General features: G+C 44.1%; 1 protein-coding gene across 1 annotated transcript in view; it reads right to left on the bottom strand.

Annotated features, from left to right (window-relative positions):
* Positions 1-6,119: 6,119 nt before the first annotated feature.
* The window catches only part of tmod2 (tropomodulin 2), a 61,030-nt gene continuing 40,326 nt past the window's right edge, over positions 6,120-26,823 (bottom strand). Inside the window, 8 exon segments of the mRNA XM_060924231.1 lie at positions 6,120-7,828; positions 15,385-15,529; positions 16,206-16,268; positions 16,270-16,350; positions 16,537-16,644; positions 17,631-17,761; positions 18,030-18,104; positions 20,568-20,690. Of these exon segments, the coding sequence (XP_060780214.1) occupies positions 7,797-7,828; positions 15,385-15,529; positions 16,206-16,268; positions 16,270-16,350; positions 16,537-16,644; positions 17,631-17,761; positions 18,030-18,104; positions 20,568-20,690 (758 nt within the window). The 3' untranslated portion in view covers positions 6,120-7,796.

Below are 26,823 nucleotides of genomic sequence, written 5' to 3'. Positions count from 1 at the left end.
GTCTGTCTGTTTGTCAGAGGGAGAGAGAGAGAGAGAAAGTGTGTGTGTGAAAGAGAGAGAGTGTGCTCATAGATGTTGTGTGTGCATGTGAGTGCATACTTGAGTGTATGTGTGTATGCATATGATTGCAACTGTGTGTGTGTGCTGCATGTATATGAGTGTGAGTGTGTTGGTGGCGCTATGTCAGACATGTCATAGATCAATCCGTCAAAGCATTGAAAATTTTTGGCAGATTTCCTGCTTGGCCAGATGGTGATACTGTGCTAGGCATGTGATTTAGACGTGTCAATATCATCAGAATCATGATATCCAATATTTTGTAAAGTTTCAATGAATTGAACATTTTTTCCCCATTTCCTGCTTGGCCAGATGGTGGTGCTGTGCTAGGCATCTGGAATTACACATGTGAATATCATCACAATCATAATACACAATATTTTGTAAAGTGTCAGATCAATCAGTTAAGGCATTGCCAATTTCTGGCACATTTCCTGCTTGGCCAGGTGGTGGCGCTATAACAGGCAGGCCCTTTGGGCGTCAGGTTATCATAATAATCATAATATCTATTGAAGTAAGAAGTGTCCGACCATACAGTCAATGCACTGTGGCTTTCTGACGTTTCCTGTTTATGTGGCAAGATATTAAAATCATAAGGCCATTTCAACATATTACAAGATATCAAAAATCCCTTTGCAATTTAATATCAGCGACATCTTGGCATCACGTATAACGAATTTCACATGAATCTCATGAACCGTCTAGGAGGAGCATGTTAAAATTCATCATGTGTCAAAACACACATATTCAAAACCCTAATCTTTCTTTGGCCAGTTGGTGGCGCTATAACAGACAGGCATATTGGGCATCTAGATGTCATAATAATCACATTCTCTAATAACCTGAAAGGTTTCAGCCAAATCATTAAATGTATTATGACTTCATGACACATTTCCTGTTTAAGCTGGGCATACACTGTGCGATTTTTTTCAGTCGTAGTATTCAGCTGCTGCTCACACTGTACAAGTGAATCACAGGGGTAAACAGCACGCAGCTTACGATTCCTGTTCTCACACTATACGATCCGATGCTCGGATGCAATGCTCGGATGCGATGCTCAGGATTTCAAACAGGTTTGATTTTCATCCGATCGATCGGGAGGAGGTCGTGAGGTGTTAATCGCTTGTCGTTACCCCATGTATACTACACGATTGAGCCAAAACTTGGCCCGATCTCCAAAATAGTCGCACGACTGAAAATCGTGTCAAAATCGGGCCAAAAATCGCACAGTGTATGCCCAGCCTTATGTGACGAGTATTAAAATTCATAATATTGCCATTTCAACATATTACAGCATATCAAAAATCCCTTTGCAGTTCAACATTAGCAATATCTTGGCATCGTGTTTGCCAAGTCTGACATGAATCTGATGAACCATCTAGGAGGAGTACGTTAAAAATGACCATGTGTCCAAACGCATATAAGCCTCACTTCCTGTTGGGCGTGGCTAATGCAATGTATATATGAAAGTTGTTCGTCTTGGGATGAACTACATACGTACCGAATTTGGTATGCGTAGCTGAAACTATATGCCAATCCAAGGACTCCATGACATTAGGGGGCGCTATGAAGTCCCTGGGCCACGCCCGGGGCCAAACGTCTGTGGCTGAGAAGCGGTTACAGTGACTGATGTGTGTATCAAATTTCATGAGTTTTCATGCATGGGAAATGCCTCCAAAAAAGCCAAGTGCGACAGAAAAATAATAATAATAATAATCCTTCGAAAAACAGCAGGGTCTTCGCACCGAACGGTGCTCGGGCCCTAAATACAGTTTTCCCTCCAAGACATGTCCCCTTTAAAACACAGCTGGAATCACAGTGTTGAACTGCTACAGTAGATCTTCTGTTCTTCTGGATTGGACCACATGCTCTGGCCTTTGTGCCCCACGTGAATCAATGAGCCTTCGACACCCATGACCCTGTCGCTGGTCCACCAGTTTTTCTTTGGAACCTTGGACCACTTTTGTTTGGTTCGAACCACTGCCTCCCAGGAACACCCCACAAAATGTGCTGTTTTGGAGATGCTCAGTCAGACCCAGTCATCTCGCCATCACAATCTGTCAAAGTCTCTCAGATCCTTACACTCGCCCATTTTTCCTGCTTCCAACACGTCAATTCTTCAAGAACTGACTGTTCTCTTCTCTCGCTGCCTGATACAGTTTATCCCACCCCTTAACAGCTGCCATGGTAATGAGATCATCAATGTTATTCACTTCTTCACCTGTCAGTGGGTTTAATGTTACGGCTGATCAGTGTGTGTGAATGATGAAGTTTTTAACCCTAAAAAGTTCGAGTCTATGGAAAGATATTATGACTGTAATCTAATTCATAAACCTGAAAGTCACCTCAGGAAGTGTGTGAAGCGTGCGAATCAGAGAGAGAGAGGTTGAAGTAGTTGTTATGGTGGTGAAGTCATGAGTCAACTCTTTTGTTCCAGCAGCTGATCACGTCATAAACCTTGTCACATTGGGTGCTGCACTCTCTCTCTCTCTCTCTCTCTCATCCTCTCAGCTCAGGTGATGACGCAGAAACTGACGTGTTTAATTTCCTCTTGGAATCAATAAAGTGTTTTATTCCTCAATGTAAAGTTATAACTGTAAAATGTGCAATGAATGTTTTTTTTGTCTGTAAATGATGTGATAAATGCACTGTGTATTCTTGAAGAAAGTTTTTAGAGACATGTAAAGTTAGAGCTTTCCAAACTTGATCACAGACTGCAACTTTTTCTATTTTGGTTATAAGGGTGCATAAACTTTTGCACACCAGGAAATCTGACTCTGTGTTTTTATTCTCATCTCATTATCTGTCACCGCTTTATCCTGTTCTACAGGGTCACAGGCAAGCTGGAGCCTATCCCAGCTGACTATGGGCGAAAGGCAGGGTACACCCTGGACAAGTCGCCAGGTCATCACAGGGCTGACACATAGACACAGAGAACCATTCACACTCACATTCACACCTACGGTCAATTTAGAGTCACCAGTTAACCTAACCTGCATGTCTTTGGACTGTGGGGGAAACCGGAGCACCCGGAGGAAACCCACGCGGACACGGGGAGAACATGCAAACTCCGCACAGAAAGGCCCTCACCGGCCCCGGGGCTCGAACCCGGACCTTCTTGCAGTGAGGCGACAGCGCTAACCACTACACCACCGTGCCGCCGCAAAAGTTCATACTCTGCATATAGAATATGTGATGGGTCAGTCAATATCCTCTGAGCTTGCCTAAGAACAGATTGCTCATATAAAGTTTGAAGGGACTGGTAATCCTTCCTACCCATAACCTTCATGGCAGTTTGAATCAGATGGTTGAGCTTGTTTTTCAGTTGCACAGTGAGGTTGCCAAACCATACTGATATCCCATATCTAACCAAACTCTCCAATACCGCCTGATAGAATACAAAAGTAATCCGTCTTGGTGTGAGGCGACAGCACTAACCACTACACCACCGTGCCGCCCTTGTGTTTTTATTATTATTTCTGGGCGGCACGGTAGTATAGCAGTTAGCACTGTTGCCTCACAGCAAGAAGGTCCAGGTTTGAGCCCCGTGGCCGGCGAGGGTCTTTCTGTGTGGAGTTTGCATGTTCTCCCCGTGTCCGCGTGGGTTTCCTCCGGGTGCTCCGGTTTCCCCCACAGTCCAAAGACATGCAGGTTAGGTTAACTGGTGACTCTAAATTGACCGTAGGTGTGAATGTGAGTGTGAATGGTTGTCTGTGTCTGTGTGTCAGCCCTGTGATGACCTGGCGACTTGTCCAGGGTGTACCCCGCCTTTCACCCGTAGTCAGCTGGGATAGGCTCCAGCTTGCCTGCGACCCTGTAGAACAGGATAAGCGGCTACAGATGATGGATGGATTATTATTATTTCTTCTGTCCAGTTTTTTCTGTAAGTGGTTTCAGACCTGAACCTGCGAGTAATTATTGTGTTTGTCGCCCCCTGCTGGCTGAATGTGAATATGACGTGTATTAGTCACCCAGCAGAGGGCGCTGCTGTTTTACTTTACACCTCAGTGCTGAGGAAACGCAGTGCAGCTTAACTTCATCTACATTATTCTCATCTCATCTCATTATCTGTAGCCGCTTTATCCTTCTACAGGGTCGCAGGCAAGCTGGAGCCTATCCCAGCTGACTACGGGCGAAAGGCGGGGTTCACCCTGGACAAGTCGCCAGGTCATCACAGGGCTGACACATAGACACAGACAACCATTCACACTCACATTCACACCTACGCTCAATTTAGAGTCACCAGTTAACCTAACCTGCATGTCTTTGGACTGTGGGGGAAACCGGAGCACCCGGAGGAAACCCACGCGGACACGGGGAGAACATGCAAACTCTGCACAGAAAGGCCCTCGCCGGCCATGGGGCTCGAACCCAGGACCTTCTTGCTGTGAGGCGACAGCGCTAACCACTACACCACTGTGCCGCCCTACATTATTCTATAAAAGTAAATAAAATTAATTCAAGTTACACCACATTTCACCTTCCAGAGTAAAAACACTAAAGGTACAAGAAGTTTGTTTAATGACATCACACCAGAGAACACTTCAGCATCTTAATCACCGAGAGTGTGGAAATATATATATATATATATATATATATATATATATATATATATATAGATAGAGAGAGAGAGAGAGAGAGACAGACAAGAACTATAGAGATGTATTAAAGGCACTGTTTCTTTAAACCCCAGTCTTCACAGTGACTCATTTCCCCCAGAGCTGTATTAAGTGTGAGAGAGAGAGAGAACATGAGATAAGCTCTGGCCCTCACTAAGCTCAGGATGATGTAGTTTCAATGACATAACGTCTAAACAATCTCCAAAAACTGGATCTAATTAGAGAGAGACAGAACCTGAAGCTCTCTAGTATTCCTGTACACTTCTTATAACACACACCCCTTCTTGTCCTGCTGTACGTATAGAGCATATAGAGCAGCCCTGTGTGCAGTACGACCTCTTACTCCATACAAAGTGCACTCTGTAGTGAACAGGGTGTGGCCTGTGATTAATCAGCAGCCATGGCGGAGTTTTTCTCCCTTCTATAAACAAATCTTTTCCTCATTAACACAAAATGCTTTTCATAAAACCCACACATGTGGACACTGACCTGGTGAAGTTTTCTGTAAAAAGAAAGTGTGTGTGTAAGGGTCCTGTAAGGAGTCTCCAGTGTCAGCACTGTGTAACAGTCAGAGGTGAAGCTGGAACTTTAAGTTCTCCAATATCTTCAGGACAGAGGAATTTACACTTCTTTACGGTTTCTATGGTAACATGACAAGCTGCATGTTCTTCCTTATTAACAAAGATTGAGAGTAAAGAGACGTCTGTGACGGAATGACCGTTTATAGCTGCTATAGCATAAAAAAAAAAAAAAGTGAGAACAGGAACTGTTTCACGAAACTAAACGGATAAAAAGTAGGATGTGAGATTCTTTAATAAAATTGTAATCCGTAAATCGCTGTAGAAGAGGAAGAACACTTTGAGAGATGTGCTGTTAGAGGAAAAGAATCAGCTTCAGGGTGGGAACAGTGATACAAAGACCAAAAAAAAAAAGTCGATAAAATATTTAAAATAAAAAAGGTGACAATTTAGGCGGCACGGTGGTGTAGTGGTTAGCGCTGTCGCCTCACAGCAAGAAGGTCCGGGTTCGAGCCCCGTGGGTTTCCTCCGGGTGCTCCGGTTTCCCCCACAGTCCAAAGACATGCAGGTTAGGTTAACTGGTGACTCTAAATTGAGCGTAGGTGTGAATGTGAGTGTGAATGGTTGTCTGTGTCTATGTGTCAGCCCTGTGATGACCTGGCGACTTGTCCAGGGTGAACCCCGCCTTTCGCCCGTAGTCAGCTGGGATAGGCTCCAGCTCGCCTGCGACCCTGTAGAAGGATAAAGCGGCTAGAGATGATGAGATGAGGTGACAATTTAGAAACCAGTCACAGGGAGGGGATAAAAATTGCTGCATGTTAAACAATTTTGGAAATAAAATACATCATTAAAATTTCACTGTATCAGAAAGATGTACCATGACCTCAGAGTCCAAGTCCTTCCCACTAAACACACACACACCACGTTTATGCTATAATGTAAAAACATGTTTATTGAGGAGTATACAGCGGCACAGCGTGGTGTCGTTACAACAGTACAGTAATCAGCTGCTCTTCACTCAAACAGCCTTAATGAGATGGATATTCAGAATAATCACAAAGATAACGGTTCACAGGCTGAGCACATGCGCACGCACGCACACACACACACACCTTTAGACATGTACAGAAACCCAGAATTAAACTGTTCACAGGTAAATTAAAAAAAAAAAAGCCTACACAAGACAGACACACGACACCACACTGATTTCCTGACGAGTAGGAGAGAAAAAGACGACAATAATAATAATAATTATAATAATTGGTCCAAGCTTTAACATGCATCTGCTGCCTGAATACACAACATGCTGATGTTCAAGTCCATTTAACCGGACACAATGAATCTCTCACGAAAAACATTCGTGTCCAAATTTTCCGTGATCCATGTTTCCGGATGTTCTGTTCGCCCTCTGTGTAAAGCTTCACCCTCAGTTCAGCTGCTTCAGGTGAGCAGGGTAATGGTCCACTAAACCAGAGCAACTCAACAGGAATGAACTCACTCAGTGCACGTGTGTGTGTGTGTGTGTGTGTGTGTGTGAGTGAGAGAGAGAGAATGTATTTTAGTGCTGTTAAGTGTAATCCCTTTGCATGTTGTCATGGTAACTGCTCATTTTTAGACTGACGCCCATGAAAAAGGAAGTGCTCACAAAATGAGTGTGAAGAAACACTACGCTTTGCCCAAACGAGGCACAGCATGTTTAAAGATGAGGCTCATTTAACACTATTACATCATATATACAGTGTAATGTATATTATAGCACGCACGCACACACACGCTATACTATATAACTGCATCTTGAGCTACACAGGACATGCTGCAGTGTTTCGTTACACACAGGTTAGAAACATGAATATTCATGAGTTAGTGTGTGTGTGTATACACTACAGCTCATGCAGACAGACATAGAACCTTCAGAACAGCTGGACAAATATGATCTCCCACACACACACACACACACACACACAGCTGAATGCAGTTTCATCATGGGCGTGTCTGCCTACAGGATGTTAAGCAATCAGTTCCCAGAGGACAAACCCCCCTGATAACCCCACCCACCCACACACAGCAGATGGAGGTCCTTATTTTAGCTCAATTATGGATGCATTAATTTGATACTGAGTGAGACACACCCCTCTAACATAACCCTGTGGGCGTGGCCTATCCAGCTGTTCTTTTCCCTGTCTGCAATGGGATCTCTGGCAGAAGTCAAGTTTGGGGTTTTAGGTTTTTCCCTTCATGCAAATTTCCAGGAGCCAATTATGTGGATAAGATCAGAGCTCATTTGCATAAACTCTTCATGGGCTGGCGTAAACACAGGGTCTTTTACACACACACGGCTCGGGTTGTGTGAGGATGTGCGTATGGGATCAGTTATCAAGCATCAGATCAGACTCCATTCACTCATCACCGATTCCTGTGTTTACAAAAAATATATATATATACACTGAAGCTGATTTCATACCAATAACGAACAAGAAAGAAAAAAAAAAAAGAGTGGAGAACAGCAACGCTGACAGGGTTCCAGTTCTGTCCCTTGACCAGGATCAACGCTGAACACACAGAGAGAGAGAGAGATATGGAGGGAAGGAGAGATGGAGCTGCACTACACGTCTTGCTCGACACGCCTCCGTCGCACTGAGAGAGAGAGAGAGAGAGAGAGAGAGAGAGAGAGAGAAGAAAAAATAAATAAAAGGTCAGATTAAAATGTGATTGATGACATTAAAACACTCCACTGATCAAACACTGGGACACTCATTAACATGATTACTTCACTGGAAGGCTCTGGAAAGAGTCCCGGAACTTTCCTGAAACAGAAAATGACGCTGCTCTCACACTCGCCCTGCGCCGATGATGCCGTCAGAGCGTTTAATCTTACGACTGCACACAAACAAAACAATCCACTTCAACCCATCCATTTTTTCCCCCTTTTATTAACTACAGAGCTCACATCGGTTTAGTCAAATTCAGCTTCTCTGCGTTTCATCATAAACCTCCTTCTACTGACTCAGCTGCAACCCGATTGGACAGGAGACTGAGGAAAAAAAAAAAGAAGTGTCGAGTATGAAAGCAGGTCTGAACAGTTCCTGTAAAGGTTCCTGCTCGGCGTTTCCATGGCAACACTTGAGGAAACCCTAAAGACAGTGAGGAAGCTAATGTTGACTGTGCTTCAATTTATGATGAGTTTTAGAGCAGCAAAGTGTCCACTAGGTGGCATCTGAGAGTCAGGACGACTTAAAATATAAACATTAATTATTGGGAATATTGGTGAATAATAAGCAAGATAAAGTCAGGGTTGAGGTTATTATTCACTGAGCCAGAGGCAGATAATTGTTTTAGTATAAATACACACGTGATTATTTTTAAAAAAGTATTTAAAAACTTCAAATATGTAATAACTTTGCGGCGCAGACTTCTCACTTATCTACACTGAGACAAATAAAATAAATCTCAACTCCACCTTCCCTTCGAACAGCTTTAGACCAAACTTCGGAGCATCTTTAGTGCTTTTCGGAACAGTGTTTTCTTTCATCTGTAATTCCTCCTCACTTACAGTGACGAAGTGATTGGACGCCATTTTGCTGAGTCGCTCGAGGCGATTATCGAGAAATAGTCAGAATTTCTCAACCGACCAGCACGCACGATTTCCTGTAACCACCTCTGTATTTAGACTAAGTTTCATTTTAAGAAATAAATTAGACCGTGTTCTAATCAGCTGTAGAATGACGAGAGTTCAGTCACTTATCAAGTTTTAAAAGCGTTTAAAGTTATTTCAACAGATACAAAACAAGGTGTTCAATCTAGACTTGAACTGACGTTCCATCATGGCTGTGAACATTAATCAGGAACCTTTAGAGTCCTGCCTCGCCTCTGAGCACTGCAGTACAGTGAAGTAAAAAGCAAAATGGCGGCTAAAAACCCCCAGAACATTAGGGAATTTTTATAACCGTCACGATAACTTACTGGAACGCAACAGTTACATTCCTAGAACTAAACTTTGTCCGAGTTCCTCCGGTGGAAACGCACCTCGTACCGGCACTTGAGTTACACTTTAAAAGTCAGGAGGAGAGATCAGGGTGGTTACACACACACACACTGCAGCATGCAGGTGAGTCAGAAACACTTCACACAGACACTGCTGAACACACACACACACACACCTCATCCGCAGGTTAACACACACTTCAATCAGCCTGAACGGATTCGTCAGAAGGTGTTGATTAATTTCCTATAGCAGCAGCAGCACACAGTGCATCACATTCCAGCTGTAATCTAATCTCAGGTTGTTAAGGCTGATTATAAACACCTGCTGTGGAGTCCACATCTGTCATGGGCATGCCCCAAAGGTCAACACACACAATGCAGAGAAAGAATGATGACCTCATCACCATCACACACACCAGTTCAGGCAACTTTCACAGGAGTTCCAGCTTTAAATGTCAAAGACATGGCAGTGACCCCACACACAGGAGCAGGACGGAGGAGGAGAGGGATGACGAGAGAACAACTCATCTAACACAGACAAAGAAAAAGCCAGTAAAAGAGAAGAAAAAAGATGAGCTGTGAGAAAGAAATGGAAAGGTGTGCACGCACGCGCGTGTGTGTGGGGTCATAATGTTCTATAAAAGTCCTTTGGGCTTGGTGAATTTCTGAGTTAATCCCAGCACAGGAAATGGGCCATTATCATGGACACACACACGCACACCCCAAACAGTGTTAACCACCCAGACTATAATTATCCTGCTCCATTCAGTACACTCCCGTGGTGTTACACAGTCACGTGTTTTACCCAGGTCGTTGTTCTCTCGGTGTGTATGTGTGAGACCCAGGTCATTGTTCTCTGTGTGTGTGTGAGACCCAGGTCGTTGTTCTTGGTGTGTGTGTGAGACCCAGGTGGTTGTTCTTGGTGTGTGTGTGTGTGTGTGTGTGTGTGCGAGAGAGACCCAGGTCGTTGTTCTTGGTGTGTGTGACCCAGGTCGTTGTTCTTGGTGTGTGTGTGTGACCCAGGTCGTTGTTCTTGGTGTGTGTGTGTGTGTGTGTGTGTGTGTGTGTGTGTGTGTGTGTGAGAGAGAGAGAGAGAGAGAGAGAGACCCAGGTCGTTGTTCTTGGTGTGTGTGTTTTACCCAGGTCATTGTTCTTGGTGTGTGTGTGTGTGTTTTACCCAGGTCATTGTTCTTGGTGTGTGTGTGTGTGTGTTTTACCCAGGTCATTGTTCTTGGTGTGTGTGTGTGTGTGTTTTACCCAGGTCATTGTTCTTGGTGTGTGTGTGTGTGTGTTTTACCCAGGTCATTGTTCTTGGTGTGTGTGTGTGTGTGTTTTACCCAGGTCATTGTTCTTGGTGTGTGTGTGTTTTTTACCCAGGTCATTGTTCTTGGTGTGTGTGTGTGTTTTACCCAGGTCATTGTTCTTGGTGTGTGTGTGTGTGTGTGTGTGTGTGTTTTACCCAGGTCATTGTTCTTGGTGTGTGTGTGTGTGTGTGTGTGTGTTTTACCCAGGTCATTGTTCTTGGTGTGTGTGTGTGTTTTACCCAGGTCATTGTTCTTGGTGTGTGTGTGTGTTTTACCCAGGTCATTGTTCTTGGTGTGTGTGTGTGTGTGTGTGTGTGTGTGTGTTTTACCCAGGTCATTGTTCTTGGTGTGTGTGTGTGTTTTACCCAGGTCATTGTTCTTGGTGTGTGTGTGTGTGTGTGTGTGTTTTACCCAGGTCATTGTTCTTGGTGTGTGTGTGTGTGTGTGTGTGTGTTTTTTTTTTACCCAGGTCATTGTTCTTGGTGTGTGTGTGTGTGTGTGTGTGTGTGTGTGTGTGTTTTACCCAGGTCATTGTTCTTGGTGTGTGTGTGTGTGTGTGTGTGTGTGTGTGTGTGTGTTTTTTTTTTACCCAGGTCATTGTTCTTGGTGTGTGTGTGTGTGTGTGTGTGTGTGTGTGTGTGTGTGTTTTACCCAGGTCATTGTTCTTGGTGTGTTTTACCCAGGTCATTGTTCTTGGTGTGTGTGTGTGTGTGTTTTACCCAGGTCATTGTTCTTGGTGTGTGTGTGTTTTACCCAGGTCATTGTTCTTGGTGTGTGTGTGTGTTTTACCCAGGTCATTGTTCTTGGTGTGTGTGTGTGTGTGTGTGTGTGTGTGTGTTTTACCCAGGTCATTGTTCTTGGTGTGTGTGTGTGTGTGTGTGTGTGTGTGTGTGTGTGTGTGTTTTACCCAGGTCATTGTTCTTGGTGTGTTTTACCCAGGTCATTGTTCTTGGTGTGTGTGTGTGTTTTACCCAGGTCATTGTTCTTGGTGTGTGTGTGTTTTACCCAGGTCATTGTTCTTGGTGTGTGTGTGTGTGTGTGTGTGTTTTACCCAGGTCATTGTTCTTGGTGTGTGTGTGTGTGTTTTACCCAGGTCATTGTTCTTGGTGTGTGTGTGTGTGTGTGTGTGTTTTACCCAGGTCATTGTTCTTGGTGTGTTTTACCCAGGTCATTGTTCTTGGTGTGTGTGTGTTTTACCCAGGTCATTGTTCTTGGTGTGTGTGTGTGTGTGTGTGTTTTACCCAGGTCATTGTTCTTGGTGTGTGTGTGTTTTACCCAGGTCATTGTTCTTGGTGTGTGTGTGTGTGTGTGTTTTACCCAGGTCATTGTTCTTGGTGTGTGTGTGTGTGTGTGTGTGTGTTTTACCCAGGTCATTGTTCTTGGTGTGTGTGTGTGTGTGTGTGTGTGTGTGTGTGTGTTTTACCCAGGTCATTGTTCTTGGTGTGTGTGTGTTTTTTACCCAGGTCATTGTTCTTGGTGTGTGTGTGTGTTTTACCCAGGTCATTGTTCTTGGTGTGTGTGTGTGTGTGTGTGTGTGTGTGTGTTTTACCCAGGTCATTGTTCTTGGTGTGTGTGTGTGTGTGTGTGTGTTTTACCCAGGTCATTGTTCTTGGTGTGTGTGTGTGTTTTACCCAGGTCATTGTTCTTGGTGTGTGTGTGTGTGTGTGTGTTTTTTTTTACCCAGGTCATTGTTCTTGGTGTGTGTGTGTGTGTGTGTGTGTGTGTTTTACCCAGGTCATTGTTCTTGGTGTGTGTGTGTGTGTGTGTGTGTGTGTGTGTGTGTGTGTTTTTTTTTTACCCAGGTCATTGTTCTTGGTGTGTGTGTGTGTGTGTGTGTGTGTGTGTTTTACCCAGGTCATTGTTCTTGGTGTGTTTTACCCAGGTCATTGTTCTTGGTGTGTGTGTGTTTTACCCAGGTCATTGTTCTTGGTGTGTGTGTGTTTTACCCAGGTCATTGTTCTTGGTGTGTGTGTGTTTTACCCAGGTCATTGTTCTTGGTGTGTGTGTGTGTTTTACCCAGGTCATTGTTCTTGTGTGTGTGTGTGTGTGTGTGTGTGTGTGTGTTTTACCCAGGTCATTGTTCTTGGTGTGTGTGTGTGTGTGTGTGTGTGTGTGTGTGTTTTACCCAGGTCATTGTTCTTGGTGTGTTTTACCCAGGTCATTGTTCTTGGTGTGTGTGTGTGTTTTACCCAGGTCATTGTTCTTGGTGTGTGTGTGTTTTACCCAGGTCATTGTTCTTGGTGTGTGTGTGTGTGTGTGTGTGTTTTACCCAGGTCATTGTTCTTGGTGTGTGTGTGTGTGTTTTACCCAGGTCATTGTTCTTGGTGTGTGTGTGTGTGTGTGTGTGTGTGTGTGTGTGTGTGTGTGTGTGTGTGTGTTTTACCCAGGTCATTGTTCTTGGTGTGTTTTACCCAGGTCATTGTTCTTGGTGTGTGTGTGTTTTACCCAGGTCATTGTTCTTGGTGTGTGTGTGTGTGTGTGTGTTTTACCCAGGTCATTGTTCTTGGTGTGTGTGTGTTTTACCCAGGTCATTGTTCTTGGTGTGTGTGTGTGTGTGTGTTTTACCCAGGTCATTGTTCTTGGTGTGTGTGTGTGTGTGTGTGTGTTTTACCCAGGTCATTGTTCTTGGTGTGTGTGTGTGTGTGTGTGTGTGTGTGTGTGTGTGTGTGTGTGTGTGTTTTACCCAGGTCATTGTTCTTGGTGTGTTTTACCCAGGTCATTGTTCTTGGTGTGTGTGTGTGTGTGTGTGTGTTTTACCCAGGTCATTGTTCTTGGTGTGTGTGTGTTTTACCCAGGTCATTGTTCTTGGTGTGTGTGTGTGTGTGTGTGTGTGTGTGTTTTACCCAGGTCATTGTTCTTGGTGTGTGTGTGTGTGTGTGTGTGTGTGTGTTTTACCCAGGTCATTGTTCTTGGTGTGTGTGTGTGTGTGTGTGTGTGTGTTTTACCCAGGTCATTGTGTACTTGGTGTGTGTGTGTTTGTGTGTGTGTGTGTGTGTGTGTTTTACCCACGGTCATTGTCTTGGTGTGTTTTACCCAGGTCATGTTCTTGGTGTGTGTGTGTGTGTTTTACCAGGTCATTGTTCTTGGTGTGTGTGTGTTTTACCCAGGTCATTGTTCTTGGTGTGTGTGTGTGTGTGTGTTTTACCCAGGTCATTGTTCTTGGTGTGTGTGTGTGTGTGTGTGTGTGTGTGTGTGTTTTACCCAGGTCATTGTTCTTGGTGTGTGTGTGTGTGTGTGTGTGTGTGTGTGTGTGTGTTTTACCCAGGTCATTGTTCTTGGTGTGTGTGTGTGTTGTGTGTTAGTGTGTGTGTGTGTGGTGTGTGTTTTACCCAGGTCATTGTTCTTGGTGTGTGTGTGTGTGTTGTGTGTGTGTGTTTTACCAGGTCATTGTTCTTGGTGTGTGTGTGTGTGTGTGGTGTGTGTGTGTGTTTTACCCAGGTCATTGTTCTTGGTGTGTTTTACCCAGGTCATTGTTCTTGGTGTGTGTGTGTGTTTTACCCAGGTCATTGTTCTTGGTGTGTGTGTGTTTTTACCCAGGTCATTGTTCTTGGTGTGTGTGTGTGTGTGTGTCGTGTGTGTGTGTGTGTTTTACCCAGGTCATTGTTCTTGGTGTGTGTGTGTGTTTTACCCAGGTCATTGTTCTTGGTGGTGTTTGTGTGTGTGTGTGTGTGTGTGTGTGGTGTGTGTTTTACCCAGGTCATTGTTCTTGGTGTGTGTTTTACCCAGGTCATTGTTCTTGGTGTGTGTGTGTGTGTGTGTGTGTGTGTGTGTGTTTTTCTGTTTTACCCAGGTCATTGTTCTTGGTGTGTGTGTGTGTGTGTGTGTGTGTGTTTTACCCAGGTCATTGTTCTTTGGTGTGTGTGTGTGTGTGTGTGTTGTGTTTTTTTTTACCCAGGTCATTGTTCTTGGTGTGTGTGTGTGTGATGTGTGTGTGTGTGTGTGTTTTAACCCAGGTCATTGTTCTTGGTGTGTTTTACCCAGGTCATTGTTCTTGGTGTGTGTGTGTGTGTGTGTTTTACCCAGGTCATTGTTCTTGGGTGTGTGTGTGTTTTACCCAGGTCATTGTTCTTGGTGTGTGTGTGTGTGTGTGTGTGTGTTTTACCCAGGTCATTGTTCTTGGTGTGTGTGTGTGTGTGTTTTACCCAGGTCATTGTTCTTGGTGTGTGTGTGTGTTGTGTTTTACCCAGGTCATTGTTCTTGGGTGTGTGTGTGTGTGTTTGTTTTACCCAGGTCATTGTTCTTGGTGTGTGTGTGTGTGTGTTTTACCCAGGTCATTGTTCTTGGTGTGTGTGTGTGTGTGTGGTTTTACCCAGGTCATTGTTCTTGGTGTGTGTGTGTGTGTGTTTTACCCCAGGTCATTGTTCTTGGTGTGTGTGTGTGTGTGTGTTTTACCCAGGTCATTGTTCTTGGTGTGTGTGTGTGTGTGTTTTACCCAGGTCATTGTTCTTGGTGTGTGTGTGTGTGTTTGTTTTTACCCAGGTCATTGTTCTTGGTGTGTTTTACCCAGGTCATTGTTCTTGGTGTGTGTGTGTTTTACCCAGGTCATTGTTCTTGTGTGTGTGTGTGTGTGTGTTGTTTTACCCAGGTCATTGTTCTTGGTGTGTGTGTGTTTTACCCAGGTCATTGTTCTTGGTGTGTGTGTGTGTGTGTGTGTTTTACCCAGGTCATTGTTCTTGGTGTGTGTGTGTGTGTGTGTGTGTTTTACCCAGGTCATTGTTCTTGGTGTGTGTTGTGTGTGTGTGTGTGTGTGTGTGTGTGTGTGTGTGTGTTTTACCCAGGTCATTGTTCTTGGTGTGGTGTGTGTGTGTGTGTGTGTTTTACCCAGGTCATTGTTCTTGGTGTGTGTGTGTGTGTGTGTTTGTTTTACCCAGGTCATTGTTCTTGGTGTGTGTGTGTGTGTTTTACCCAGGTCGTTGTTCTTGGTGATGGCGGCTGCTGCTCGAGCTCGAGGTCCCTGCTGAGTGAAGTGATATCCGAATTTCACTATACTGGTGTTCACCTCCAACATCTTCGCGATCTCCATCTCCACTGTCGTGCCCAGTTGCTGCCTCTGTGCGCGCACACACACACACACACTCCCCTCAGTATGGATCCTGAAACCGTGTTCCTTCACTAAATGAGGTTGAACCACAGAATAATTTTACCCTCCACTCTAAAGTAACCTTCAGCATGAAAAGAAAAAAAAAACAAACAAAAACCCCCAATTTTACACAAATTATAAACGTTACTGTCTTAAAACCTTATATTAAAAAAGCCCAGAAAGAAAGGACAAAGAAAGAAATGAATTAAAGTACAAAAAGCAAGACCAAGAATATATAAAACACAAAGCTTAAAACAAACAAATAAATAAAATACCCACAGTAAGAGAAGCTAAATTACTCCTGTGCACGGGGAGACACGGATAAACGGGGAAGGAAAACTCTGGAAAGTGAAACATACAAATTTACAAAAATAAACGGGGGGGGGGGGGGGGGGGGGGGGGGGAATAAAACCTCGAAAAATGAAATTACTACACGAGGGACGTGTTTTAAGTGTCCGTGCTGAACACAGAACACACTCGTTCCCCTCAAACCCTGAGCCTCGGAGTCTGAGGTTAGGAACAGTTTTCTGTTCACAGCACCAACACGTTATCTGTTGTATTTTTGCTCTTTACAGAAAAAAAGTCCTGATTTCACTAAAAAATAACTTCAGGAATGATTACACTGTGTGCGCGCATGCGTGTGTACCTGATTATCGATCTTGATCTCGGAGAGTGTGTCGTTGTCTCTCAGAGCCTCCACGAGCGCCTGGGACTCCAGAACCGGTGATGAAATTCGACTCCAGGTTCAAACTCCTCAGCGTCTTATTCTCTCTCAGCATGTCTGCAAACGCCTAACACACACACACACGGTATAAACAAACACACAAGTGCTTAAAGTGAAGAAAACAAACACACACAGTGCAGATGTCAGCAGACTTGGTGTTTATTTATCAACCTTTGAGGAAAAGCTGGAAAAATCTTCGCGACAGCCTCCATGTAATAAACACTGTGCGTGTTTGTGTGTGTTCGTCTCTCACCACGGCGATGGGGTCGTTGCTGCGTGTTGCCGCAAGACTGAACTTCTTCACGTGCGTGTTTTTCTCCATGGCTTTGGCGAAGTCTCTCAGCGTGGGAATCGGAACGTTCTAGAAGAGCAAAACGAACGAGGTGGAAAAATAAACCAGCGTGTTTTGTGATGATACTGAGTCGGGACCTAATGTCCAACTTCAGTTAAAACACTTGAATAAATACTAAAACATGCTTTTTAAAAAAAAAAAAGACTAAAAATTGCTGATCCGTGGTTCAGCTCAGTACTTTCTTTAACACTGAAGTGAATCCGAGCCTGAGCCAGTGTTTAAAAGATCAAATGAGCCAGTGTTTAAAAGATCAAAGTGCCTTAAAATAGTGACTTTTTTTTTTTAAATATGAGTGATTCCACGCTTATGGGTACTGAAATGGGGACATGAACTTATTCACCTAAAACCATTTCTTTTTTTATCAGGTCACAAAACATGTAATCTTTAATGAACGATATGTTAAAAGATAACTTTAATTTTCTGAGATGTAATAAAAACATTTATATGCCAAAGTCAAGCCTATGAGTTCCAAAATGATGTCTGTTCCATTACTTCTGTTACGATTGTCCATCTCGCGTCTGTTACAAATTAATTACAATCTAGCTCTATACCATGTTAATCTTATTGAAAGAATGTGTATGTTTATTCTACTACACATGTTTATTAATTATATTTGCTAAAACATCACCTTCCTATGTTTCAAAAAGTAATTCTACATTGTTAAAATTGAGAATATATATGTCCACAACACTTCTGTTACGTTCTGACTTTGGCATATAAATATGTTTTTATTACATCTCAGAAAATTAAAGTTATATCTTTTAACATATCATTCATTAAAGATTACATGTTTTGTGACCTGATGGTAAAAAAAAGAAATGGTTTTAGGTGAATTTTTAAAAATAAAGTTCATGTCCCCATTTCGGTACCCATAAGCGTGGAATCACTCATATATATATATATATATATATATATATATATATATATTTAAAAAAAAAAAAAAAAAAGTGTCTGTTAACGTGAGGCTCTCGATTAATCACGGAGGTTGTAGTCACCTTTATGTTGTTGAGGTTGACCTCAGTGAGTGTGGGGTCGTTGCTCTTTATCCTCTGCAGAGTTTCCTCTACGTTAGTGGGGTTGGGGGGCTCATCAAAAACCGGCTTCACTTTTTCTCCTTTAATTACATCTGAAAAGACGGAAATAATTCAACGGGTCGTTAACCTGAAACTCTTCAGCACAGGGTCTGGTACCCTGCCCCAACCCCCGGACCTCTAGCACCACGTTACGGATGGGCAGCTGTTTATCATCAGTTTACTGTACAGCTGTAACAGAAGTCATGGCCTTGCTGTACGATGGCTCCTTTCCCAGGTTCAGGTTCAGCCCTTCCAACACCACCAACTAACATCACCGCTTATTTATTTCAGTGTTTAACCCCCACAAAGCCAAACACGTACTGTTGTAGCCGCCTCTGCTGGATGTGCCGTCGTAGCTCTGCGTGCTCGTCACTAGGGTGTGGACTCCGAGGATAGCTACAGGAGGGGAAAAAAAAACCGTAACATTATCCAACTGGAAATAACCCCATCCCAGTCAGTGGTGAGAAAGAGAAAGAGCAGAGAAAGCAGGACGCTAAATAAAAGTCTGGGAAACCACTTAAAAGAGCGTTTGGTCTGAGAATCAGACGCCTGAGCGAGTGCTGCTGAGGGGCACGGCCACTAACCGTGATGGACTAACAGGCAGGGCCAGCTGGAACCGCTCTGCTTTTAGCACAACATGAGATTGCAGCCCGTGATCAAACAGTTGGGTCGTATCATAAACTGCTAATTTAATCAGTACATCAACACTTCACTGTACAAACTAACCCACACTCAACAAGCAACACACACACACACACACGAAGCTGAGACAATAAGAGAGGGAACAGGAAATTACATCAGTGTTACTAAGCAAACATTGGGCAACTTTTAAAAACAGGATCAGCTGAGGCTCTTGTGTATTCTGAAGAGTGAGAAAAATATCAACAATAAACACTACTGCTTTTTAAAACCACCACTACCAGTAAATACAACCAACAACTACAACTAGACTGCGTTTCCACAGAGAAAATACAAAGTGTGCTTGCTGAGCTGGAGCAGAAGAGCTATCATGCTAACATCCCAAAGCTAAAATGCTAACAGCTAACATGGTAACCGCTAACACGCTACCTGTTAACCTACAAACATGCTAAGGCTAATATGTTAACAGCTAACATGTCAATATGCCAACGGAACCATGCTAACAGCTAACATGTTAATTATGAGTATTCCAAACATGCTGAAGCAACACGCTAATACCCTGGCTAACAGCTAATAAGCTAACGTTAACATGCTAACATTTTAATGTTACAATATGCTAATGGAAACCATTGCTGTGTTCACACTTACACCGGTACGATAGTGGTATAACTGTATCGATACAGAGTATACCGGTTACAGTTTAGTGCATTCTGTCCACACGAGCGAGAAATGTTTGCGTTTTCTTTCACGGTAGTTGAAATGTGCGTGTGCGAAATGTTTCCGTGGTTACCGAGTAACTTCCTTCCGAGAATATGGCGGATGAAACAGCGTGTGTGCTTTTTGTTGTCAGTGTACAGTCTGTATTTCTGGTGGTCATTTATTCAATCGAATCGTATAAAACGCACGAGGCAGTTGAGAAAGAAAAACAAAAAACGAATCTCCCTTTCTTCCCCCCCTTCCCCCCTCACTTTCTCCCCCCCTCTTCCCCCCCCCTCACTTTCTCCCCCCTCTTCCCCCCCTCACTTCTCCCCCCCCCCCTCTTCCCCCCCTCACTTTCTCCCCCCCTCTTCCCCCCCCTCACTTTCTCCCCCTCCCCCACTTTCTCCCCCTCCCCCCACTTTCTCCTCCTCCCCTCACTTTCTCCTCTTCCCCTCACTTTCTCCCCCTCCCCTCACTTTCTCCCCCCTCCCCTCACTTTCTCCCCCCCCTCCCCCTCACTTTCTTCTCCCCTCCCCTCACTTTCTCCCCCCTCCCCTCACTTTCTCCCCCCCTCTTCCCCTCACTTTCTCCCCCCCTCTTCCCCTCACTTTCTCCCCACTTTCTCCCTCTTCCCCCCTCACTTTCTCCCTCTTCCCCCCTCACTTTCTCCCCCTCCCTCACTTTCCTCCCCCCCCTCTTCCCCCCCTCACTTTCTCCCCCCCCTCTTCCCCCCTCACTTTCTCCCCTCCTCTTCCCCTCACTTTCTCCCCTCCTCTTCCCCTCACTTTCCCCCCTCCTCTTCCCCTCACTTTCTCCCCTCTTCCCCTCACTTTCTCCCTCTTCCCCTCACTTTCTCTTGTCCCCTCTTCCTCCTTTCTTCCCTCCCTCCTTCCCCCCCCCCCCCCCCTTCTTTGCTCCATGTAGCTCCACGGTTGTTTTGAGCCATTTTGACGTTTTATTTACAGCTGGAAAGCACGTGCGTATTGCTGGAAGACATAGGAATGGTTCGTTGCGCATGCGCATTATATTTGTATCGATACAGAACCGCTTCATCTGTCCACACTACAGCGAAGCGCTACAGTACCGATACAGTACCGGTACGAAACCCATACAGTTATACCTACGCTACAGTACCGGTATAGTTGCTAGTGTGGACAGGTGTTGCGGTACGAAAGTAGTTTCGTATCGGTACAAAATCCCTAGTGTGGACAGGGGTACATGTTAAGAGCTAGCATGCTAACACGCCAGCCGTGAACATGCCAAGGTTAACACTAGCAACAAAAGATACAGCTTACTACCAATATAGTTAAATATTACAGAAACACTCGTAGAGAATATACACTCAAAACTAAAAAATAAAACTAGTACTATGATAATCTTACTACTATTAACAATAAATACTGATACAATTATTAAATTTGATCACACCAATGAGAAACACGACTAATAATGCTAATAACACTACACTATACATTACATATAATAACTATCAGCGCCCCGCCGCCGCAGTCCGTCTCTCACCTGCGAGGTCAGACAGCTCGGTGTCAGTAACACCAGACAAAGCCTCTTCCAGTTCCGGGTCAAGGGTCGTCACGTCCTCCTTACTGGCCTCCAGCGGCTTCTGTTTAGGGACCCACACCTTTCCTAGAGCATCATGGGAGAAAAACAGTTTGACACGGATTTCTGCTCAACACACTCTGGAGACACATCAGCAGAACCTTCTCCACAGCACGGGAGAACTTAATCTGCACCGCTTCATTCTCAGCAACAAAACGCGTCCTGTTATTATTCCAACAGCTGGCACGGTGAGATCTGTACACGATGCTGACGTGGTGATTCGGAGCCGTTAGGACTTCAGTGGCGTAAAACTAAACGCTCACTGACGTCATCAGGGGTAAAGAGGACGCTGTTCATTTCACACTGCGGTCAAGTACTCAGTCTGCTTTTCCATAGCTCGCGGTGCTAAGGGAAGCCACGTCATTACGTCGCTGTATACGTCAGTTACGTCGCCGCGTTTGCATAAACCTTGGCGCGAATATCGAAGCAACAACAACACGGAGAAGAAGAAGCAGCAACAACAACAATAATAATAATAATAATGGCTGACTTCGTGTTTGTACAGCTGCTGCTTCTCGTCGCTTAAAAATGGCGATCTTCCGCGGTCTTGCGATTGTTGGTCTTAACAACTCCACGCCCCCACTGACGTAAGCGGTTCTTTCCTCTGGCCCAGCAGAGAGTTGGTGCTAGCCTGGAACCGGTTTTTCTGGCCCCAGAGCCAGTTCTTTGTCAGTGGAAACAGAAAACCCGGTTCCAAACTAAGCACTGGCCCCGAACCAGCCCTGGAACTGCTTTGGTGGAAAAGGGGCATCAGAGGGACATGTGGAAAACAGCTCCATGTGTCGTCCCCCCCCCAGGTGGGCAAAAACAAACTCATCACATGAACAAGGCTGGCAGCAAAACACCACTCCTCAGGCTAATGGCTCCAACAGCTGTATCAGCCCAACCTCATCCAGATGCTGCGAGGACACCAATTAGACGTTTCTCTCACACAGACACACAACTGGAACAATGTCATACAAACTCTCTCTCTCGCACACACGCTGGTCATTAGCGACAGTAACAGGAAATGCACAATGAGGGAGTGTGTGTGCACGAGATATTTTCTATGACATCATGTTTCCAGTCGTATAAAACAGCACAAGAGCTGCACTGCATTACAGAGCACAACACACACACACACACACACGTAATCCTATCGCTGCGAGGTATCGGCATTAACTTGCGTGCTCTTGTAGATAATTGATGCCATTCAGCCTGCAATATTCAACCCAGGTCACAAGGCCAACACCCAAAACCCCCACAGCGCTCTCCTCCCGGTCCGAGCCAGCGTCGGGTAACGACCTCGCCTCGCCGGAGCTCTGGGTGAGATTTATTCCCTCAGTAATGCAGGTGAAATAAAGACCGCTGTCGAGCTGCCGCCTGGTTCCTGTGGTTTCCATGGCTACGGTGTGAACACATCCAGTTCTGGGTCACTGTAGCGGTTAAGCACGAGTTCTTGCAAGGTCAAAAAGTTTCACGCTGCACAATGGTCCTGCTGTTTCAGAGCTCGGGCCGATGCCACGCTGACCCGCTGTGGGGGTTTCTCGGGCACGGCTCTCCTTCTGGGGTGACCTTGGGCGACCTTGCTTGATCTCAGCCCCCAGCGCACACTTCCCGTTTTGACCATACACACAATGCGAGCGTTTCTGTTCAGACCGTGAGAAAGAGAGCTGAACTCTGATGGAAAAGACGGAGCAATAAAATGCTAAGAAGCCTTTGGTCACATGCACACTTCAAGCACAGTGAGATTCATCCTCTGCATTTAACCCATCTGAAGCAGTGAACGCCCCCCCCACCAGTGGGCAGCCATCCTACACTGCAAAAAATAAAAATCTTAGGAAGTTTGTCTATTTTCAAGTCAAAACATCTAGCCACCCTTATAGACCCCTTCGCAGTAAACGTCATTCATACGCAATGAGCTATAGAATTGACTTTAAAGCATTACTTCTATATAAAACATTAAATGGGATGGGACCCAGCTACCTACTGGATATGTTTCAATTATATGCACCAACTAGGTCTCTAAGATCACAGGAGAAAAACTTGCTAGTAATACCAGCTGTCAGAATGAAGTGTGGTGAAGCAGCCTTTAGTTGCTATGCTGCTAAGCTTTGGAACCGACTTCCAGATGAGATCAAAAATGCTCCGACTGCTGTTAGTTTTAAATCCAGGCTCAAGACAAAGCTGTTTTCAGATGCTTTCACTTGATTAATTTTTACCTAAGTAATTAATTTCCTTTAACATAATTTCTTTTTAATCTTGGATTTTAATGATTTTACTTTTACTTTAATTCTTCGTTACTGTGATCCTCGTATATTTTGTCTGCGGGACGATTTTATTTGGTGATCCTCGTAGATTGTGTCTGCAGGACGATTTTATTTGGTGATCCTCGTAGATTGTGTCTGCGGGACGATTTTATTTGGTGATCCTCGTAGATTGTGTCTGCGGGACGATTTTATTTGGTGATCCTCGTAGATTGTGTCTGCGGGACGATTTTATTTGGTGATCCTCGTAGATTGTGTCTGCGGGACGATTTTATTTGGTGATCCTCGTAGATTGTGTCTGCGGGACGATTTTATTTGGTGATCCTCGTAGATTGTGCCTGCGGGACGATTTTATTTGGTGATCCTCGTAGATTGTGCCTGCGGGACGATTTTATTTGGTGATCCTCGTAGATTGTGCCTGCGGGACGATTTTATTTGGTGATCCTCGTAGATTGTGCCTGCGGGACGATTTTATTTGGTGATCCTCGTAGATTGTGTCTGCGGGACGATTTTATTTGGTGATCCTCGTAGATTGTGCCTGCGGGACGATTTTATTTGGTGATCCTCGTAGATTGTGCCTGCGGGACGATTTTATTTGGTGATCCTCGTAGATTGTGCCTGCGGGACGATTTTATTTGGTGATCCTCGTAGATTGTGCCTGCGGGACGATTTTATTTGGTGATCCTCGTAGATTGTGCCTGCGGGACGATTTTATTTGGTGATCCTCGTAGATTGTGCCTGCGGGACGATTTTATTTGGTGATCCTCGTAGATTGTGCCTGCGGGACGATTTTATTTGGTGATCCTCGTAGATTGTGCCTGCGGGACGATTTTATTTGGTGATCCTCGTAGATTGTGCCTGCGGGACGATTTTATTTGGTGATCCTCGTAGATTGTGTCTGCGGGACGATTTTTGGTGATCCTCGTGGAAGAGCCACGGGAAGAGCGCGCTTTATGAGTTAAACCCATAATTAATCTCGAGGCTGATTCCTTTTTTGAACTTTTATTTCATTTTATTATTTTATTTCTACTATTGTTTCTTATTATTTTTCTTCCCCAATTATTTTATGCAATTTTATTTTCTATTGTTTACTGTTCTGCTTTTACTTCTGTCAAGCACATTGAACTGCCACTGTGTATGAAATGTGCTATATAAATAAACTTGCCTTGCAAGAGGAAATGGCGCGCGCAGCCTGGACCCAAAAAAGACTCAGCGACGGTAGAGACGAGAAGAAATATTTGGAAGAAGTGCCTAGTTGTTGTGTTGTCGGGTGTCAGAATCGTAGCAGTGATGGGGTTAAAATGTTCAGAATTCCAGCAGGATCTCACCCATTCCAAAAAAAAAAAAAAAAAAAACCCGCCGACGTCTATGACTACAAGCCATCAAACGTGTAGACTGGGATGAAAGCACCATCAAAAATGCGCGGGTTTGCAGCGCCCACTTCATCACAGGTAAGATCAGGCTATTTATTAAATCTTTTTTTATTCTTTATAGTCTAGTCTAGTATTAGAAAGTTCAACATTAAATGTAATTATAAACTGATAAAGGCGGCACGGTGGTGTAGTGGTTGGCTATGTTTAGTGAAGAAAATATCCTAATTTTCTATCAAAGTTCAGTTCAGTTCAGTTGGTCAGGTTCAATGCCCGAACTGATAAATCACATCAGTTTTTCTTTGGCTAATCAGACACAAGGTACACCACCACTCTTGCCGAAGCGGCTGGGGGTTGACTTCAGAGCACAGAAGTTTATCAATTTCAGTGTAAAACACGTTCTGTACATGCCCGCACATAATACAATCATATGCGTCTAAAGACGTGTAGGCACGAAGTTTTTCGTGGGTGTACACTGAAGTCTTGTCAGTAAGGTACGAGTATATATCTGGCCATTGTATACCCGGGAACTTACTAACATCGTCCGTCCACTCTTTAATTAAATGCGGATCCGGTAGGCGATGTCCAATTGTTAGAGTTAACTTATTTATGTAGCATTCTCGATCTTGTAACGACAATTGTTTGGCATAATCTGACAGCTCATAATGCCGGTCTATGGGCAGCGCCATTGTTTGAGTCCAGGCTGCGCGTGCATCCTGGCAACGGTCGGTTGGTTTACAAACATGCAAAGGGGTCTATTATAAGACATAATTGCCCAACAAGCAAAACCTCATTTAGCTAGAAAGGCTAGTTTTTAGACAGTCCATCTTGAAAATCTTGTATAGACAAAATGTCTTGAAAGTCTTATTTGGAGCACCTTTGAAAATAAAACAAGGGGTTTTTTTAAACAAGTACGTACATTTTGGACATTTGCCAAATGCGGTTCATCTTGTTTCAAGAAAAAAAAAAAAAAAAAAAAAAAAAAAAAAAAATGTATATGCACTTGTTTTGGGAATAAATGAACTTTACTGAAATCTTTGAATCTAGTGCCCCCAAAATGCACTGTTGCTTTGGCGTTGTGTAAGCACTGCAAGTCAAAATGCGTAGACTTTTTTGGTGCCTGAGGTCCTGGGGAAGTGGAATCTTAAGAGATGTTTTAATGTTTGAATGTTGAAATGGGAAAAAAAAATTAACTTGTTGCAATGCTACACGTGTCGTCAACTTGATTCAAGATAGTCTCTGGTCTCATATCTAGAGTATTTTACTAATTACACGTCACAAAAGGAGAATCTTTTAAGCTAGCAATGCTTAGTTGTAGAATTTAACAATCCTAATATTAGTATATTTATCTTAAATTCAGTTTTTACTGCTAAGACTTTGTCATGAATTGAAGTGAAACACTAGCCTGGGAAATCCCATGCTGCTTTGCACAATCGTTCCGATCTGAAAAGACAGCATGGAAACTATGGTCTAAAGGCTCGCCTGAGTTAGGGAGCCAATCAGAGAGTGGGGAGGGGTGGAAAGACGGTGACGCGTATTACTCGACAAACGGAAGCTTGTAGTTTATTTGGGACTGTTTACGGATCACATTTAACATGGCGGCGAGCGATACGAACCAAACTTTCGATCAAGCTTTAGACACTGTTCTGAACAGTTTAGAGCGAAAGTTTGGTTTTAAAAAAAGAACAGCGTTTCAGTCTTTCTTCGCCTCTTCGTCGCTCTAACTACGTCACCGGGTACAACTGCCATGATTGGCCATGGGCTACGTATACGCCAAATGATAGACATTCGCAACGTCCAATAAACGGCCGCTGACAATCGTAAACCACACCTCCCCTACGAGAAATTCAATAGGCGGATTCCAGACCATATTTCACTTGTGATATGGTCTGGTGTTAACCGGACTAGTGAAATACCCTTAAAATGAAATCAATAAAAATGACTTGAATGGCTAAATGTAAGAAGTACGATCTTGTTATAAGAACTATTTTGATTATTTTGAGTTAATCAGATCTCGCATAATAAGTTCGCCAATCTTATTTTGGAATTATTTCAGCTAAAAACAGGTTAGAGTTTTCATCTTACTTTAAGAAATCTTACCAAGTCGAATTTGACGAGTTCCATTGGCAGATTTTTTTCACCTGATTCAAGCAAATATGCTTTGTTTTAATCTTTTATTTCTTATTTTTGAAAGGCCATTTTTTGCAGTGCACAGCGCCCGGGGAGCAGTCAGGGGTTCGGTACCTTGCTTAAGGGCACTTCAGCTCAAGGCCGCCCCACGTTAACCTCACTGCATGTCTTTGGACAAGTACTGCGTTAGCCGCCATTTTGTTTCTGTTCAGCAGTGCATTCTGGGTAAACCATGCTCTTATAGAGAGATCGAGTCATGCTGATCCACATCAGGAAAGACAAAACACTTCCAAACGAGCTAATAAAGCTAGCATGTACTGAGGTTTCATCATTAGCCAGGCTCGCACTTCACCCTTCACACTTCACTGACCGAGCGGTAACACACATGCACCGCAACAGGAAGTGTGTCACAGC

The sequence above is a fragment of the Neoarius graeffei genome, chromosome 6, assembly GCF_027579695.1.
Source record: "Neoarius graeffei isolate fNeoGra1 chromosome 6, fNeoGra1.pri, whole genome shotgun sequence".
Classification (NCBI taxonomy): domain Eukaryota; kingdom Metazoa; phylum Chordata; class Actinopteri; order Siluriformes; family Ariidae; genus Neoarius; species Neoarius graeffei.
This window is presented reverse-complemented; position numbering and strand designations above follow the sequence as displayed.